Genomic DNA, 20,691 nt, shown 5'->3' on the forward strand with positions numbered 1-20,691 from the left:
TTTGGGAGACCGAGGTGGGCAGATCACGTGAGGCCAGAAGTTTGAGACCAGCCTGGCCAACATGGCAACACCCCAGCTCTGCTAAAAATACAAAAATTAGCCAGGAGTGGAGGTGCACTTGTAATTCCAGCTACTTGGGAGGCTGAGGCATGAAAATTGCTTGAACCCGGAGGCGGAGGTTACAGTGAGCTGAGATCATACTAGTGCACTCCAGTCTAAAAAAAAAAAAAGCAAGACTATAGTGTCGTAAATGGGGGAGGAGAGGAAGGCGAGTAGGAAAAAGTTAAGATGTAGAGATGCATTTAGTGGAAGGATTAAGGAATCTTGAAAATTACCCTGAATTCATTTCCCTCTCTAACAGCCACATCTGATCACTTTCCAAGCCTTGTCCCGATTACCTCCCAGATATCCTCTCATCTTATCCCTGATTCTGTTGCTCTGTTTTGGATCCTTTTTATATGTCACTGGTCTCTTGTCCTGTCCCCTCCAATCTATCATCCATGGAGCAGCCATATAAACCTGACCAAAGTTCGTTGCTCAAAATCCTTAGGTAACAGTTCATGACTTAGAGTAGCAATGCAAGGCCCTCATGCCCTGACCCTGCCTGCCTGTTTAGCCTCATCTCACCTGGCAGAGGACTTGTAGCATCTGAACACACCAATAGGCCACACGAAAATGGACTCAACTCTCCATTTTCGTGCACGCTGGTGTTCTTGCCTAGAATGGACCACCTTCTCTGTGTCTACCTAACCAACTATTCATCCTTCAAGTTCAAAAATTATCTGGTCTATGAGTACTTCTGACTTGCACTCAAGTGAATTAGGTGTTTTTGCCCTTTGTCTGTGCTTCTACTGGACTTGGTATAGATATAACCTTATTACAGCAGTGACTTTAGCACGTTGTCAGTGTTGAATCACATGTCTCTATGTTAATGCTTAGAAGACAGATGTCATGTCTTTTGGTTTTTATGTCCTTGGAGGTAATGGCTGCTGGCTGATGGAAGGACTAGCTGGGTCATGTCAGGCTGCAGGCTCCTCAAGGACAGTGTGTATACTGAGTATATGCAAAGGTTTTCAACTTTCATATACTGCAAAGGGGAAAGACAGGCTCTTGGAATCATGGGAAGATGAATTTATTTCTCATTCTGGAAGGTTTCCAGTACTGCAGGACAGGAACAGTTGGTACAAATGTCCTGGATTTGTGGATATAATCTTGATGGGGGGGACACCTGTTCTGTCTGCAGAACTGGCATTTATTTTGGACTCTGAGAAATGGAAGCCTTCTGCATGTCCCAAGGGGGTAGTCAGGTTTGTGCAGGGAGGTTGCAGACCCAGGTTTGCTTTGTAATACAATTACTCTCACCATCTGGGGTTCTGCCTTAAAGCACGAAGGTGGCTTGAACACTTCTGACCTCTGGAAACTCGGGGACGGTAACTGAATTTTCCAAAAGTGGCAAACAGGCTGACTTTTGGGAACATTAAAGCCCCCTCCTAAATGAACTTTGTGCATGTAGTGGACCACATTTCATTTGATTCATCCATGTTACTTAAATTTGTTTAGGAATGGAAGATTAAAAATTGATTATTTTGTAGTAGGAACTATAAGCATTTTAAAAGTTGTTTAAAAATTATTTTTTATTTACTTTCCTGTGTATATACAACTGTTGTATAGTGTAGGGGATATGATTTAGGTATATAATGTAGTCTAGAATCCTGAGATTCTGGGAGTCTAGTGAAAGCTATGTGATAGAAGTAAATGAAGACATTAAAACAACCCAAGTTATTACCACACCAATGGCTTCAAAAAATGCTCTACGTCATTTTTCAGAGGAGCAGGGTACTGCTACTCCATGTACTGGCCTGGAGTAGTCAGGGAGTACTTCATAGGGAAGAAAATGCAATTTGAGCTGGATCTTGAAGGGGGGTAGAATCTGAAGAGGTATAATAGAGAAGAAAGGTAGGTAGTTCTGGGGCAGGAAAATAGCCACTGAGATGGGGATTCTTTATTTAATTTTTATTTTAATGTATGGTGTTATTTGAGCAAGTATTTTATGATATAAATCTATGCTCATGATCCTCCCACTTCTTCAGTCTTATCTAACCTTTTTAATTCTTTGAATACCTACCATGTACTCAGTACTGGGCTAGATACAAAATAAATGCAAGACATTCTTTTCTTTATGGAGCTTCAGTCTTGTTGCTTCATATTGTATGGAAAAACATAGAACCAGCAGCAGTTTTTGTAAATGAGAATGTAAAATTAGAACTTTAGATTCTGTTTTGCTGGGCTTACTGTCATTCTGTCACTGCTTTCCAGATGTGTTCTTTTTCTTTTCTCCCATGCTGCCAAGGCGGGTAAATGGCTACTCTTGACCTTTCACAGACTGGAAATTCAATGTCAGGTGATTTGTCAAAGTTTAAAGAGAAAACTTGGTAGAAGAACCATAGTGAGATGTTTGTGTTTTTGTGTGTTTGTTTAAAAATTGCTTTTTAGCTGGCTGTAGCATAAAGGGAGCTGCCTTGGAGCAGATAGAAGTACCTCCTACCTTTTCTGGGATGAATACTGCCCTTCCAAACATACTCTGGAATTTTAGAAAGAGGTGTAATACATCAGGTCAATCAGAGTGCAGCAGCTCTGAGTCTGCTCCTGAGGAATTTTTTAGTGACTCATATGGAAAGCACCTTGGACTTGCTCATGAAGATTCTGAGATCCTCATCAACTTGGCACTTGATATCTGAATTTCCATTCTACCTTCAGTCCTCTTGGGCCTTGGCTTTAGTGGAGGAAGGAGCTGACAGTTGGAGTGGATCTTCCTTTACTTCTTTGACTTTGTCTTTGATAGATATCCCTGTCACAGATTAGGAGGCAAAGCACAACTCGCATTTGCACTCAGCCTCCTGCAGCAATGCTACTTCTCAACATTTTCTTTCCATCTATCTCTTCTTGGTCAGCTTTAGCCTCTCAGCCACATTGATAAGCACATTCAAATTCTGGGCCACTCCTGCCACCCTGAGAGCCCTTTGTATGTCCTTCTGCACATCCACGGCACTGCGGATTTGCCATTTGCTTGCAGTGTAACTGGATCTGGCTTGGCATGTGCTTCTGGAAGGTTTTCTATCTATTTATCAGAGTCAATGTTATCAATCACCATGGTTTCTAGGATTGCTGTTTGGGATCAGCACAGAGTGTTGTTGCTAACCATTTTTTGCCATGAAGCACTTAGAGGTAAACCTTAGAACTGTGTTTTTGTTTTCAAAAATCTGTATATGAGGGTCTTTTTAATTTTTTAATTTTTATTTATTTATTTTTGAGACAGAGTCTTGCTCTGTTGCCCAGGCTGGAGTGTAGTGGCATGATCTTGGCTCACTGCAATCTCCGCCTCCTTGGTTCAAGCAATTCTTCTGCCTCAGCTCCCAAGTAGTTGGGACTATAGGTGCGCGCCACCATACCCAGCTAATTTTTGTATTTTTTAGTAGCGATGGGGTTTCACCATGTTGGCCAGGCTAGTCTTGAACTCCTGGCCTGTTGATCTACCCGCCTCAGCCTCCCAAAGTGCTGGGATTACAGGCAAGAGCCACTGCACCTAGGCAAGGATCTTTTTCTGCCCTTTCTCTGCTTGATTTCAAAACCCATCTTCTTCCTGTTCAGTTGCCTGCCCCTCGTTCTGCTCTCTCATGAATTAAAAAAAAAACTCATGCCTTCTCCCTTCCGTGGTTGCTCAGGGTCTCCCTTGAGCCTTCATGTATGCACATGTGTACACACACACATGTAATTGGGTCTTGCTGTGTTGTGTACCTTGATGGGCATTTCTCTTGTGGCTGCTCGTATTGATCTCCTTTCTACATAACCCCTTAGGAATCCACAGACAGAGCACCCTCCTTTAAGGAAAGCAAACAAGCCATGATTGGTTTGGAGTGTGTACATAAGCATATACGGGTCTGTGAGAGAATTCTAGGTGGGTAACAAGGGGGTGCTGGTGTGGTCAGTGAAGCTGCTCTCAATACCTCACATTAAATGCTAAATGTAACTCCAGGAAACAGGATGCATTGACACCTCCTCTTTTTTTTTTTAAATGCATAATCTATTGATTTGGTAAATAAAACTCTAGTTGGTGTAGTAAATATGCACAGTGTATTATTAGCCAGTTGCCTGAAAACCTAACAGCTGAAAATAATCATGATCACTTATTATCACATAGATTCTGTGAGTCAAGTTTTCAGAGGAAACAGCCTGGTGGTTCTTGCTCAAGGTCTCTCAGGAGATTGCAGTTAGTTTGTTTCTGTTGTGCAGTTCTGGGAGGTGGTGATGGTGGGAAACGTGGTTTCCCTTTGGCTTGGTTTTGTAAATGTGGGCAGGGTGGCCCAAGGGGATAACACTTTGTGGAGATGGGTGGGAAGGGTTTGCATTTTTAGAATTTGTATAAAAATACATACATTGAAATTAATATGAGCTTATTAATAATTGTTGTGTTCTACCCTTGAATCGCATTTTATTTTATTCATTTGGTTCCCCAGATCCATCCTGGATAGATGGTGGAGGGAGAAGCTGGTGTGGCTGAGTGCTAGTTTTTGAAGAACATCTCTGTGACCCTGGCAAGCTGGAGCCAGAGGCATGGGCTCCTGTCTGCCTGGGGACCATTGGGAAGGGCTGAGCTTGCTCTCTCAACACCCGTTTATTCCTTACTTTTCCGCGACTGCACTTGGGAGCCAAGGCACTGAGAAAGCCCTTCTCTAACAGAGGTCGTGTGCTTAGCTGGCAAGGCTGCAGGCAGCACCTGCAGCAGACCTGCTGTGCCAGAGGTGTTTTACTGTCTTGCTAGTGAAACCATTCTTGAGGAAGGGGAGGGGGACACTGCATCTAGGGCAGTTAGCCAGAGTAGGGGGTTCACACAGGGCAGGGATTCCTGGGATGTGGGACTTTCACTGCTAAAACCAGGGCAGTGCCAGGCAAACCAGGATGGTTGGTCAACCTAACTATCCTTGCAGATGCTTCCTGTTTGGCCTCCACCTCTACTGCTCTTGCCCTTGCTTCTTGAACCTGAGTAACATAGCTCGTGATAGGTAAGCATCTGGCAGAAGGCTCCCTCGGGGATGAGGGCCCTGGCTTGGGGCATGTTGTATTTCCTTTTGCCCTAGTGGCTACCTCTCAGCTCATCCTGGGTTTTGACCTCATTCTCTCCTTAGTTGTTATCTTCTTGGGACCTCCCAGAACTCTAGGGATGAGGTGGGTGAAGACCACTAGGCTCTAACCACCAATACGCTGTGTTTCTGTTTGGTGCTGAAAGATTGCAGCGGTTTCTCTGGGCTGGAAGCCAGTGTGGCCCTGTGGCTTGCTGCTGCTTTGTTTCGGTGGGTGGGAGCTCTACCATGCTGTCCATTCCAAAGACAAACCTGGACACTATCTGTCGGGGGCTTACACATATTCTATGAATGGGGAAGGACTGATGACAATAAGATGTTCACAGGTCTCAGTGCTGGAGGAGCAGTTGGAGGCTCACTTCTGGGATTTTGCTTTGTTGAATGGGGTATATGGAGGGAGTGATGAAAAGGCTTTGTTACGAGAGGAGGAGAAAGAGATAAGGCCACTGGTGCAGTGGAATAACTGTGTATGGGAAGGACGGGGACCTCTATTGGGGATGTTTGTTTAGCTCTGTGGTAGGTAATATGAATCTTTCACCACAAAAAAAACTTTATTAAAATATCAGTTCCTCCTTAAAAATAGCTTTTGTCAGACTAATCTGAACCGTTGCTGTGATTCATTGGCATCTCTCAGAATGGGAGGCAAGCCGTGTGATTTGAAGTTCAATTCCTTAGCCAGAGTTGCAGTCTTACTGAGACAAAGTATTGCTTTGTCACCCAGGCTGGAGCAGTGTGTGATCTTGGCTCACTGCAACCTCTGCCTCCCTGGTTCAAGTGATTCTCATGGCTTAGCTTTCTGAATAGTTGGGATTACAGGTGTGCACCACCATGCACAGCTGATTTTTTGCATTTTTAGTAGAGATGGGGTTTCGCCATATTGGCCAGGCTGGTCTTGAACTCCTAGCCTCAAGTAATCTACCCGCTTAGCCTCCCAAAGTGCTGGGATTACAGGTAGGAGCCACTGTGCCTAGCCTGCAGTCTTACATTTGTTTCCTGAAGCATTTCTCTGTGTACCAGAGAAGACCTTTGTCTGCAGGCCCTCTGTTTTCATCCAGGACTACTTCCTTTTTTCTTACCTGGTTCCTTTTGTACTCGTTCAAAATCCTTCAGACAATCATTTCTTTGCTAGGACAGAGTATAGTCATTCTATACATATATTATTAGAGTCAAGGGCACATGTGCAGGTCTGTTACATGGGTATACCAATTGTTTAGCTCCCATTTATAAGTGAGAACCTACAGTAGCTGATTTTCCCTTCCTGTGTTAATTCTCTTATGATAATGGCCCCACCTGAATTCATGTTGCTTCAGAGGACATGATTTCATTCTTTTTTTATGGCTGAATATATTCCATGGTGCATATGTAGCATATTTTCTTCATCCAATTCACTGTCGATGGACACCTGGATTGAATCTATGCCTTTGCTATTGTGAATAATGCTGCAGCGAACATATGAGTGCATGTGTCTTTTTGGTAGAATGATTTATTTTCCTTTGGGCATATATCCAGTAATGGGTTTGCTGGGTCAAATGCTAGTTCAACTCTTAGTTCTTTAAGAAATCTCCAGACTTCTCCACAGTAGTTGGACTAATTTATATTCCCACCAACAGTGTATAAGCATGCCCTTTTCTCCACAGCCTGGACAACATCTGTTATGTTTTTACTTTTTAACAAAAGCCATTCTGATTGGTGTGAGATGGTATCTCACTGTGGTTTTGATTTGCATTTCTCTAGTGATGCTGAGCATTTTTTCACGTTTGTTGGCTTTGTGTATATTTTCTCTTGAGAAGTGTCTATTCATGTTCTTTGCCTACTTTTTATTGGATTTGTTTTTTTGCTTGTTGATTTGTTTAAGCTATTAAGCCTTTGTCGGATGCATAGTTTGCAAATATTTACTACCATTCTGTAGGTTGTTTGTTTACAACCTCTTTTCTTCTTGCCTCCTTATCTTTGACAAATAGAAAATGCTCCGTAATTTTTAAATAAAGGAATAGAGCTTCAGTACTAGGTGCTTTCCCTACATGGTCTCATTTAATCACCCTGATAATCTTGCAAAGTTTCACCTCATAAATAAGGAAGCTGAGGTTCAGGGAGGTTGACCAGGCAGCTCAAATTCATAGAGCAACTAGAAAGTGGTGGAGCTGGAATTGGAACCAATGAGCCTTTCCATGTGATTCTATATATATTTTTATTTTTAGAGCATTGGCTTTGAAGCCAGGATACGTGGGTCATAGTCTCTCTCACTTTCACTCTGTAACTGAGTGACCTTGAACAAGACTCCTGATCATTGAACATTCGTCAGTCCTGCCTTGTTGGAATTAAACAAGATGTGGAGCTGAAAGACCTCAGAGCTACTTTCTAGTGCTGATGTCTCCTCCCTCTTTGTTTCTGGGAAAATCTGTCCTCACTGTCCATGTGTTCCCCTCACCTCTGCCTCCTTTCAGTGGCCACCCTTGTGTACTCTTTTCTCTTTGATCGACTTCTTTGATTATTTTGTGGCTTTTCTTGCTCTCTCTCTTTTCACCTTTTGGTTAGAGGAATTAACGTCAGGATTTGATTTCTCAGACTTTCTACTTCCTTCAGCTTGCTTAGATTACCTTATCTGAAAAATCGTTGCAAAAGTAGTTGCTGTTTTGTGAGGCTGCTGCTGATGTTAATGAGAATGATTAATTCCTCTGCTATGAGGACTGTTGGGTGGATCACCATAGGAAGTTGGGTAATAAGATGGAGTCTTTATAGTATGGGAGGTGTGGGACTGCCTGAGGTAGGTAAAGAACTAGATAACATCTTAAAGTTTCTTGCTTAAAAACAGGAAAAGCTATCATTTGTCCATTCATTTGTTTGGTGGGCCAAGCTTTGTACGCTCAGGATACAGTGGTGACAACAGTTATACCTTGGAGCTGCCAATGCAGTTTAGTTTGCAGAGGCACAGTTAATCTAAGAATCAAACAGATTAACTCACAACTCTGATGAGTGGAATCAAGTATAACAGGGAGAACTAACTTAGATGTGGAGCTGAAAGAAGATCTAAATGGCAATTACTTCATATATATTATTTTATTAAATCTTTACAGTGGCTCTGTAAGGAAGATGGATAGAAGTGACAAGAGTGGACATCCTTGTCTTGTTCTTGATCTTAAAGGAAAAACATTCAGTTTCCCTCCATTAAATAGGATGTGGGTTTTTGTAGAAACTCTTTATTAGTTTGAGGAAGTTCCTTCCTATCCATAATTTGTTGTTTGTCTGTGTTTAAATCATGAAAGGGCATGAAAGGGTGTTGGATTTTGTCAAATGTGGTTTTTTATTTTTTTGTCTTTTGAGATGAGGAAATGGTCATATGTTGAACCAACCTTTTATTCTTGGGGTAAATTCCACTTGGTCATTGTGTATGATCCTTTCTGTATGTTGCTGAATTTGTCTTGCTAGTACTTTCTTGAGGATTGGAGGACAGTCATTGTCAAAGGCAAAAGTATGTAGCATATCGTCATCTTTCTTTCTGTTAACAGTGTAGAAAGCTTTAGAAAAATCCTAAAAATCAGCTTCAAGGACTCAAAAGGTATAGTATTAATAGTAGTCTAGAACCATTTCCCACAGGGTCATTGCTGATTTGTAGCTTACACATTAAGTGATGTATGTGAAGCTTATTCCAGCTTATAGAGACTCCATTGTTAGGACAGTGTGGAGTACATTTTAGAGAGATTTCTAATCAAGAGAGTTTAAAATATAGAAAGCTTTATATTTAAATGAGGAACATGTCAGTTATCTGGAAATTTTACTTATTTATGGGGTTTCATTCAGCAGTGCGGCTGACGAATAGTTAATGACTGTACTGCACACCCCACATTCCCAACTCCAGGAAGCCTTTTCCTGGTCTCAACCTGCTCAATCAGCAGGGACGTGTGACAGTGTGTTTACCTCAAACTGAGTCCAACCCATGAGGTTCTGTGAGCAGTGTCATAGTTAGCCATTCTCTGAGGAGGAGTGGCAGGTGGGGGTGTTGGCCAGTTGTCTGTGTGGTCTGGTCACTGGTGACACTCTGCTTGTGCCATTCACCACTTGCATCTTCACTCCTCTTTGATTATATTTAGACTAACTTCTTGATTCTGCCCTTCCATTTATTCTGGCATTTTAGATCACCTCTGTGTATGGCCGTTAGTCTATAGAATTCAAGGAGGTTGTTATTGTAAAGCTATACATTCTGTACCTTTAAGATTTCCTTGGCCCACAAAGCAAGAGCATGATAATACAAAGAATGTTATCTCCTTATGATTGTGCAGTATTTTATAATCTATAAAACTTCGATCTGCATTATTGAATTTGGATTTGCAGTGGTGCAATCATGGCTCACTGTAGCCTTGACCTGCTGGGCTTAAGTGATCCTCCCACCATGGCCTCCTGAGTAGCTGGGACTGTAAGCATGTACCACCATGCCCAGCTAATTTTTTTCATTTTTATTTTGTGTAGAGGTGAGGTCTTCCTATATTGCCTAGGCTGGTCTTGAACTCCTGGACTCAAGTCATTCCCCCACCTCGGTCTCTCAAAGTGCTGGGATTTCAGGAGTGAGCCATCATGTCTGGCCCATCTAATTTTGATTCTTATGACAACCCTGAGGTGTAGGTAGTACAGATACTAGGTACATTTCATGAATGAAACAGAGGCTTGGTGAGTTTAAATACTTAGAATTTAGGAGGTACAGGGTGTTGGTGCTGCACATTCTTCATGTGAAGAATAAGGGATCTCTCTGTTGTCATCCTCCAGCCTTCTGATTTCTTCAGTTTACTGTTCTTCTCCAGTAGTTGGATGACTGTTTCCCTTCTTCAGTGTCATGGCTCCATTTTTATTTACGTATACCTTTAATTCCATTCCCAGAGTCATTCAAATGAATCAAATCGAGATCCTTATTTCATTCCCTGCAAATCTTGGTGCTGCATCCTTTTTCACGGATGTGTTTTTGACCTTCTGACCATTCAGGTGTCCATACACAGGCATCCTCATCTAGCTCAATTTGAGTTTAATGTAGTGAACCGGGCCTTATTGGGGCATGGGCATCCTGATTGCTTATTTCCTACTGAAGTTTTAGCGAGGCGGTACAGGGGAGGGAGTCCTACACTGGTTCTGATTCTGCTGCCACAAGCTGCATTATCATTCTTCCTCTGAGCCTTGATTTTCCCTACTATAAAATGAAGGGTTAGACCAAATCATATTTGAGGCCACTTAAACTCTGTCATTGGATCTGACTTCCTTATTGGTTTTCTGGTGATCTTTGTTCACCTATCCATTCCTGGTTTACCTGATACAGGTGATGATTTTAATGATCATACAGCCTTTATAAGTGTATCCCATTGCCTCACACCATGCTTTGGACTTTCTTTTCCCTAGAAGAAAATAACCTGCTGGTCAAGTCAGCATCCCAGGTAGGCACAGCAGAAAGTGCTGCCTGTCCAGAGTGCAGCCTGGCCTCTACCTCACACCTGCCTCTGTGACATGAGCCAGAGATTTTAATCACCAAGCTGAGGTGTTTATTCAGGAGCTAAGAGTTGAAAGACCAGAACAGTTTCTTTGTCTCCCTGCTTTTCTCCTCTCCTCTGTGCTGTATCCCTCAGACCCTCATAATAAAGAAAAATAATCAGGCCAACCCATCTAAGGTTTTGCTAATAGACAATAAAAGAACTGAAAGAGACAGCCTCCCCATGGGCAAGCTGGTTGGATTGTTCTGTCTTACCCTCTGTCCCTTTTAGAGACTTGCATGGCATTAGCATAAAGACAAGTCATCACAATTATTTTGCACCCAGCCCCTTAATGTTGAGGAGCAGGAAGGATTCTGCTGTGATCTCCGGCACATTCATCAGCCCCCGCTGAGCTACTGATCAATAGTGACACAGTTGCATCAGATGGCCTTCAAATAGTGCTTCCTTTTTCAGATGGGCTGGGAGAGAGAGGAAGAAATATAAGTGCCTCATTCCTCTTAGACTACAAATAAATGAAGACGTGGTGTGCAGCTGCATTTCAAGCATTTTGGAAGCTTTTCTGGTGTGTGTGAGGGGTGGGTGGGGGGTTTGCACTGAGGCTTCTGTCTTGATTGCAATTGAGAGCAAGGATACTGGTAAATGTCCACATATGCTATTCCAGTCCCTATCCCCACGTCCCTTACGCCCTAGCACCTGGAGAGCACTGAGCAAGCCTCAGGAGTGGGGAGTGGGACACCCTAATGCAACTTTTCTCTTTTTCCTCCCCTCCCCCAGGGTATTTAGTAGAAGGTCACTGGCTGAGTGTGTGCCCTGGAATCTGGGGCCGCTCCTGCTGCTGCAGTTAATGCTGCTTTGTTCCATGCTAAATGAGGCGAGAACTTTCACCCTGGTCACATTCATAATCCCGTTCAGCAGGACGCTCAGCTGTGCACAAGAGCAGTTTCTGCAGGCAGGGAAGGGCTTTCCCTTTGGAAAGTCCGTTGGAAAGCTCCTTTGGTTCTCTGTTTCTGGAAGCTGTCAGGACAGAGGATAGGTTCAGGGACTAACTGGGATGGGCAAACTCAGCCAGGGATTTCTAGGCACAACCAGGGTATCAGATTTCTTTGTGCTTGTGTGTGTTTTGGAGAAAGAGGATACAGTGTGATGAGACAAGGGGAATATGAGGATGTGGGCAGGGAGACCAGATTGCATTTGGGACCCCCAAGGGAGAGAGTTGGGAAGAATGCAGGGGTGGGGATCCTAGACTAGAAGCCAGGATCTTGGGGGAGACTGAGCCCCTTCTCTGCCACCTGCTAACTGCTTTGGGCCCCGTTGTCCTCTGTAAAAAAAGGAGTTACCCCTGAAACTCACATGGTATATGCTGTGGGCTGCTGTAGACTAGCAGCTTCAAAGAGGAGATGAGAGCTGAGAGTACAGCAGAGGTGGGGACCTTTACATTATGTCTGTTTCTGGGGAACCTGTCCTTTGCTATGGCCTTGCCTGCACTAGCTAGTCAGTGGGGTTTTAACAGACCCACAATAGAAGATTCTGCTAGCCTCTTCTGAAGCATGTTTTCTTGTTCTTAATAATAGTTGACTTGGCTGGTCTTAAATCCTAAATCTACCTCCCCTGATTTGGGCAGATTAGGTGGGCAGCAGTTAAAATCTCCACTCGATTTTCTTGTTCTTCCAACTGCCCCCTTCTGCTGGCTTTCTTGGAGTTTTCTGAGCACATGTACAGTTGGGGTCCTGAAGACATGGCTGGGGTTTTGGAGGCTTCCCCTCTGTGACTCCCTCCTGCCTGCCCTTGCTTTAAGCTCTACGGTTGTTGCAATCTCTGGTATCCAACTCCCCAGGCTGCCAGAGTGAGCTTTCCTTCCTGAGCTCCAGCCAGCCTGCACTGTGCCTGTGGGGTTGTGCTGTCAGAGGAGGATGCCACACACCCAGGCCTCACCAAGAACAGTTCCCTTCTTTCAAAGCTTGACTTCCCGTAATCTCTGCCTGTTTTTGGTCTCTTTCCAGGGCTTTCCAAGTTACTACTGTGATCTTAAACAATAGACTTTATTTTTTAGAGAAGTTTTAGGTTTACAGAAAAATTGAGAGGCAAGGCCAGAGTTTTCATATATTCCCTTCCTTCCCAACTTCCCTTATTCACGTCTTGCATTGGTGTAGTACTTTAGTTACAATTGATGAGCCAATATTGGTACATTATTATGAACTAACATTCACAGTTTATATTGTGGTTCACTTTTTGTGTCCTACATTCTATGCAGAGCTATTTTTTATATACCTTGTTCAGAGTTCCTATTTGTTACTTGTGGGAGGCTTAGTCTGATACTAAGTACTCCAACTTTATCAGAAGCAGAATAATCTGATGCATTTATTTTTGATTGATATATTCATTTTTCCCTGGTCTCTGGAAGCACCCAACATAAACATTATGACTAAAGGGAGTTTCCAGAAGAAGGTGATGGCAGAGGGTCTAACAAGTCTATAGATGGTGATTATATTGGTGAATATATGAAGCTGTGCTGTCTTGCTACTTTTCATATCATGATTCATGTACTGGGGGCACAACAGTACAGTTTCTCAGTGTCTTCAGAAGCTAATCTCCAGAAAATAGGATGGAAGCAAGAAAATGAAAGCACTTTATGAAATATTAACTTAGTACTGAGGCTGAGGTTGCACAGAGGCTTATAAAAATTTGAAGTCCTTCAGTTAACTTTATTTGCAGTTAGCTCCTGCTTGTCTGGAAGATGCAGCCACAGAGAGCACAGCTACAGATAACCCCATATCTTGATTACCTATACAGTTTGCATCTTCAATTTTTTTTTCTTTCTAGATGTTAATGGAAAAGAAGCAGGCCCTGATATTTTTAAACTCCTTTACCTTATTTCCCCTTAAGCTCTGTGGTCAGTGTTCTGAATAGAGGCCCTGTCTGATGTCTCACAGCAGGGATTCCTGGAAGGGGCGATGCAGGAATGCTACAGAGTCTTACAGAAGGTCAGGTGATTAAAAATCCACCAGCAGGAAGATTTAACATACCATCCCTCTCAATAAACCAGAAATTGCATGTGCTACTGTAAGAGCATCTGGCTTAGGTCCAGCTGAAGCACCTGGATAAAAGTCAAGTAAGTTTTACTGTGGGACTATACAGGGCAGAATGGGGGGCTGGAAGGAGCAGGCTGATGCCTCAGATGCTGGAACGCCAGGCAGAATCCAGGACTCAGGATGTTCCTCAGAGGGGAGATTCTCCCACGGGCACTTGGGGTGAATCTGTGTTCATTCTTGGAGGATTCCACTGTCAGTTGTGTTTTGAGCATCTCCTGTGTGCTGGACCTGTGGGAAGCACAGCCAGCCAGTGATGACTACAATGTCTTTTAGCTGTGTGCTCTAGACAGGAGAATTTCAGGGAGCTATGGGAATCCCCGCTAAGGGCATCTCACCTACCCTGGGGGTCAAGAAAGGGGAAGTAGAGATGAAGTAGAAATCTACAGGATCATGAGTGTTGGAAGGTTAGGTGACGAGTGGGTAGAAGAGTGTTCTGTGCACAGGGAGGAGCATGTGTAGGTGCCCTTGAATGTGAGAAGATAGGCTATGATTGAGGAACTTCTGAATAATTGGCAAGGCCACTGGTGTGAGATGAAGCTGGATCATGTGGCTATGTAGGCCATGCTGAGGATTTTGATTGCCATCTTTAGAGCAAATGGAAGCAAGTGTGGGAGGTTCTTAAAGAAGGGAATAAGATGACCCAATTTGCTTTGTAAAGAGATCACTCTGACAGCCTCATGGAGAACAGTTTGGAGAGGGCCATGTGGGCAGTGGAGAAACCAGTAAGGAGGCCATTGTGTAGACAAAGTGAGAGAGGAAGGTCTTCTGGGGTGGCGTAGTGGCAGTGTAGACAGAGAGGTGGAAGGGAGAGAATTGGGAGGTCCTGGTCACTGATTAGCTGTGATGGATAAGGGAGAAGCATATTCAGGGATGATTCTCAAGTTTAATGCTTGAAAAACTGGTGGATTTCCTGGGGACTACAAATCAGAATGAGGAAGGCTAGAGGAAGAACATGGGGGAAGGAGGGAAAGAAAGTGTGTTTCCATTTTGAAATATATTCCTCCAATTCCCAGGCATCAGGCCAACCTAGCTGTCTTGTTCTGGGAAGCTGTGGAAGCCTGCACCGTGCAGAAGAGACAGATAAAAGGAGTTCTATTTCAGAGTGATCACCTGTCACCAATGTATCAGTCTTTGACTGAAGACAGGAATTGGTTTTGCCTGACCCCTGTAGGAATTGACAGAGCCTGGATCTCCAAAGGTTGTTGACTCCTAGGCCTGAACCTCATCTACCTACTGAGCTAACCTTCCAGTCAACAGTGGGAGTGTGCTGCCTGAGTTTAGTTTACTGTAGAATTGCTCGAAGCTGAGCAGTTATAAGGGCCACCCCCTAGCAAGTGTGTCTGGTGTCTTACAAAGTGGTGTCTTACACTTTGCTCAAGATGAAAACTCAGGGACAGACAGAAGTTAGTTGTGGAGGTGGTGATGGTTAGTTCCCAAGGTGATCTTTTCATTGTGGTGTCATATGTATAAAGAAAGTATTAACATATCACACCCTGGGAGATGAGGACCTGAATCCTACTTTGAATATCGTTTTAATCTCTCTGGATGACCCTGAGGTGCAGCTATAGTGAAAACAGGTTATTTATTCCAGATGCATTCTCTGAAAGGCAGATTAGTGATTTTCTTTTTTAAAAAATATTTTATTTAAAAATTTGTTTTTTAATTTTTGTGGGCACATAGTATATAGGTTTATGGGGCACATGAGATTTTGATACAGGCATGTAATGCATAATAGTCACATCAGAGTAAATGGGATATCCATCACCTTAAGCATGTATCCTTTCTTTATGTTACAAATAATCCAATTATACTCTTTTAGTTATTTTTAAATGTACAATAAGTTATTGTTGACTGTCATCATCCTGTTGTGCTATCAAATACCAGATCTTATTCATTCTACCTAATTATATTTTTATACTCATTAACCATCCTTCCCTCCCCCAGCAGCTACCCTTCCCACCCACTGGTAAACATCGTTCTACTCTCTATTTCCTTGAGCTCAATTGTTTTAATTTTTAGCTCCCACAAATAAGTTAGAACATGTGAGATTTGTCTTTCTGTGCCTGGCTTATTTCACTAACCTCCATTTCCATCCGTGTTATTGCAAATGATAGGATCTCATGCTTTTTCATGGCTGAATAGTACTCCATTGTACTCCATTTTCTTTATTCATTTGTCTGTTGAGGGACACTTAGGGCTGCTTCTAAATCTTGGCTATTGTGAATAGTGCTGCAATAATCTGGGAGTGCAGATATCTCTTCGATATACTGATTTCCTTTCTTTTGGGTATCCTAGCAGGGGGATTGTTGGATCATATAGTAGCTCTATTTTTGTTTTTTTGAGGAACCTCCAAACTGTTCTCCATAGTGGTTGTACTAATTTACATTCCCATTGATAGTGTGTGAGGGTTCTCTTTTCTCCACATCCTTTCCAGCATTTGTTATTGCCTGTCTTTTGGATAAAAGCCATTTTAACTGGGGTGAAAGATATCTCATTGTAGTTTTGATTTGCATTTCTCTGATAATGATGTTGAGCACCTTTTCAGGTACCTGTTTGCCATTTGTGTGTTTTCTTTTGGGGCATGTCTATTCAGATGTTTCACCCATATTGAAATCAGATTATTAGATTTTTTTCCTACAGAGTTGTTTGAACTCCTTATATATGCTGGTTATTAATCCCTTGTCAGATACAAAGTTTGCAATTTTTTTCTCCCATTCTGTGGGTTGTCTCTTCACTTTGTTGATTGTTTCCTTTGCTGTGCAGAAACTTTTTCAACTTATCCCATTTATCCAGTTTTGCTTTGGTTGCTTATGCTCATGGGGTATTACTCAATAAATATTTGCCCAGTCTAATGTCCTGAAGAGTTTCCTCAGTGTTTTTTTTTTAGTAGTTTCATAGTGTGAGGGTTAAATTTAAGTCTTTAATTCATTTTGATTTGATTTTTATATATGCTGAGAGATAGGAGTCTACTTTTACTCTTCTGCATATGGATAGCGAGTTTTCCCAGCACCACTTATTGAAGAGACTTCTTTTCCCAATGTATGTTCTTGGCATCTTTGTCGAAAATGAGTTCACAGTAGATGTATGGATTTGTTTCCGGGTTCCTCATTCTGTTCCATTGGTCTCTGTGTCTGTTTTCATGCCAGCACCAAGCCGTTTTGGTTACTATAGTTCTGTAGCATAATTTGAAGTCAAGTAATGTGATTCCTTCAGTTGTGTTCTTTTTGCTCAGAATAACTTTGGCTATTCTGGGTCTTTTATGGCTCCAAATTTTAGGATTGTTTTTCTATTTCTGTGAAGATGTTATTGGTATTTTGATAGGGATTGTATTGAATCGTAGATTGCTTTGGTGGTATAGACATTTTAACAATAGTGACTCTTCCAATCCATAAACATGGATTATCTTTCCATTATTTTGTGTCCTCTTCAATTTCTTTCATTTTATAGTTTTATAGTTTTTATTGTAGAGATCTTTCACTTCTTTGATTAAGCTAATTCCTAGGTATTTAGATTAGTGATTTTCTTTGCATGAATGGGAAGGAGGGAAGAAGAGCTAATGAGTGTGTGGTGTGAGTGTGATGGGTTAGTGGGGATGTGGGGTGAAGCGAGTGTGTGTCCTGTGAGGTGTGCATGTACATGTGCACCGTGACTGTGTGTGAAGGTGTGTGGTGCATGTACACACACATTCCAGCTGGGGTAGTGGCTGACGTAGTGAAGGAGGTACTTGTGGGGTGAAGATGGCAGATATCTTAATGTCAGCCCCTTATTAGGAAGCCTTGTCCAAAACTATGAAGCTGTCTCTTCTTTCCACCTGCATTGCCTCTGTCCTCCCTGTGCCCCATGTTTCCTTTGGCTTTCTCAGTCCACCAATGCCACTTCCTAAGGAGGGAGCAACGGGCCAGGGTCAGGGTAACAGAGTGGGGATGAATCCCATCTGGGTATTTGTGTTCAGGCCCAATGGTGGGTCCACTGGGCAGCCGCCCCTTTCCTGGTCTGCAGGGATTCAGTGGGAGGACTGTACAGTCCCCCAGGCTCCTTGTGATAGGTGACCTTGCTCAGTCCTGTGGCCCCAGCTCTCATGTGATGGCTGAGGGAACATGAGCCCCTCAAGGCCTGTGTGTTCCTGACTACACGGCGTTCAGGGCAGGAGCCATCAGCTGTGCAGCATCGAGGAGAGGGGGCATGGGAACTGCCTCCGGTCAGAGGGACTGTGAAGTTGGGCAATCACGAATCTGGGCCTCACGTCATCCTTACCTGTGGGTCACTGACCTGTTGACAGACTGCATGGCACCAGCAGAGCTCAGGGGAAAAAATGCAACCACAGTTAAATCTGACCACACTAGTCGATCTAAGTGGTTTTGTTTACCTCAGCGAGTTGTAAGGTTCTTCAGTAGCTATGTTGCCCCCCATTGGCCATGGTGGGCTGTGCCCTGGGGGCCAAAATGCAGTGTGCTCACTGCTTGCCAGTTGTGCTCTTCGGTGTATTAGCACAAACTGTTGATCAATACTAGGGGAAATCCCTTTGCAGTATTTAGTTTTTGAAACCCTACTCACTGGGGTCAGGCCTCAGCTCCAAATTTCGGGAAAAACTTGCTTTTCCCGTAACCACAGGACATTCTTTTCCCGTGCAGATGACTGTCCTAGTCTTATCTTTATTCATTAATGGAATCCTTGCCTGGATAGACATTTAAGTTTTTCTAGGCTCTTAATTTCTGGTATATCCCTTGGGCTGTTTTATGTAATTTATGTATAATAAGGCAAATCCCAATGGGTCAGTGTGCAATGGGACGATATATGAAGGAATTTATGTCACAGATGCTTAATCAATGAATCGATGTTGGGTTGTCCTCCTCTTTTCTTCTTTCATTCTTATAAGGAATATTATCTAGAGATTATACCTTTTTGATTTTTATTTTTTGAAACAGAGTCTCACTCTGTCACCTGGGCTGAAGTGCCGTGGCATGATCTCAGCTCAGTGCAACCTCCACCTCCTGGTTTCAAGCAATTCTCATGCCTCAGCGTCCTAAGTAGCTGGAATTACAGGTACATGCCACCACGCCTAGTTAATTTTTGTATTTATAGACACGGAGTTTCATCATGTTGGCCAGGCTGGTCTCGAACACCTGACCTCAAGTGATCTGCCTGCCTCAGCCTCCCAAAGATCTGGAATTATAGGCATGAGCCATGATGCCCAGCCAAGAGTATACTTTTGATCCAGCAATCTCACTTGTAGGAATCCAGCCTAAAGAGCTACTGGGATGGGCTCAAACTTGTATAGATGAAAAGCATAATTTGTAATAGTGACATAGCAAGTCCATCAGTGGGCGTGTCCATTATGTGTAATGTAATAGTCCTGTATTCATTGGCATAGAGAGATGTCCTACTTGTATTTAAAGTCAAAAAACCAAGATGCAGAACAATGTAATACGAATCTTTACATAAAACAAATTCCCCCCGTCTGTGAATATATATCCATCAGTACACAAAGAAAGATGTACATCAACTGTTACAGTGGGGACTATATTCTTTTGTGCTGCATATTTCTGCATTATTTGACTAGCTTACAGTAAGAAAGTACTCATATTAAGCATTCACCGTCATATTCAAATTGATTTTAAAATAACTTATAAGTATAATAAAAAATTTTAAGGCCAGGCGCAGTGGCTCAAGCCTGTAATCCCAGCACTTTGGGAGGCCGAGGCGGGGTGGATCATGAATTTGGGAGTTTGAGACCAGCCTAGCCAATATAATGAAACCCCATCTTTACTAAAAATACAAAAAACAATTAGCTGGGTGTGGTGGTACATGCCTGTAGTCCCAGCTGCTAGGGAGGCTGAGGCAGGAGAATTGCTGAACCCGCGAGTGCAGTGAGCCGAGATCGCACCACGGCACTCCAGCCTGGGCGACAGAGCAAGACTCTGTCTCAAAAAAAATTAAAAAAAAAAAAAATTAGTCAATTTCTTTCCTCCAGTTGGGAACTTAATCAAATGTGTCAGGTATCTAACATCTAGGGCTAAATCAGTGCAGTTCCACTGGTTAAAAAAGGTATATATTCATTTTTTTTTGAGTGCACTAATACTTGCCAGTCACTTTTGTGTGGGACATTTTATTCTGTTTGATCTTTATTGAGATCCAATTTTACAGTTGAGGAAATTGAGACCAAAAAAGTGAATTGCCTTGCCATAAAAATAGTGGTAGAAGAGTCTTCACACCCAAGGCTTTCTGACTTGGAAGTCTGCTTGGTTAGATACAGTGCTCTGCTGGATCTCTGGTTAAGAGTAAGATGAAGAAGGAAGCAGTTAATTTCTGATTAAGTTGCTTTTTATAAAGTTAGAAACAGACTCAAAACAAAACAGCCTTCTGACTCTTAATTTCTTCATCTGTAAAATGGGCAGAAGAGCTGGTCCTTCACCCTTTGGAACTTTCTGGGATTAGGGACACTTGCTACCCCTCCTCTCAATGAGTGTTTGCTTCTCCCCCACAGTACGTAGGAAGCCTGGACGTGCCGAGGCCCAACAGCAGGGTGGAGATCGTGGCTGCCATGCGCCGGATACGGGTGAGTGGCCAGAGGCGGCTTGTGTGGAGCTAGGAGTCAAGTACCTTAGCTGCTGGCCCTTCTAGGTAGGGCTGGAGGGGCCAAAATGATGGGCTACGCCCCTTGCAAACCCAGACTTCTCCTTTCTGTACCCTTTAGGAAGCTGTTCTGAATTAAAGTTTGATCTTGATGAAAGGCCAATGTTAAAATGGATGTGATGGCTGGAGTGGTACCATCTTCCCTCTCTTGTGACCTGTAGCTCCTCAAACTGAGATACATGTTACCCTTGATGATGTGTGGTGACTGGCCAGGGACTGATATCTCTTTTTTATTCAAAGATTTTAGGGAAAAGGTTTAGTAATTAGCTGGTAATTGACTCAAAACATTCTTTAAAAAGGAAATTTATTGTGGCATAGAATATAAGATTTACTTGGATTTTTAAGAGTAAATGTGAGATTTTA

General features: G+C 42.8%; 1 protein-coding gene across 4 annotated transcripts in view; it reads left to right on the plus strand.

Annotated features, from left to right (window-relative positions):
* CUNH1orf226 (chromosome unknown C1orf226 homolog) overlaps positions 1 to 20,691 on the plus strand; it is a 311,510-nt gene that overhangs the window by 61,515 nt on the left and 229,304 nt on the right. For 2 of the 4 annotated variants that reach the window (XM_017515038.2, XM_017515039.2), the window contains exon 2: positions 20,180 to 20,251. The exons of 1 other annotated variant lie outside the window; for it this stretch is intronic. In XM_017515038.2, the coding sequence (XP_017370527.1) occupies positions 20,180 to 20,251 (72 nt within the window). Of the gene's footprint in view, positions 1 to 20,177; positions 20,252 to 20,691 lie in introns of those variants that run through there. One more of the 4 variants, XM_017515040.2, reaches the window with a different exon arrangement.

Source organism: Cebus imitator, unplaced genomic scaffold (assembly GCF_001604975.1).
Source record: "Cebus imitator isolate Cc_AM_T3 unplaced genomic scaffold, Cebus_imitator-1.0 Scaffold541, whole genome shotgun sequence".
In the NCBI taxonomy this organism is placed as follows: Eukaryota; Metazoa; Chordata; class Mammalia; order Primates; family Cebidae; genus Cebus; species Cebus imitator.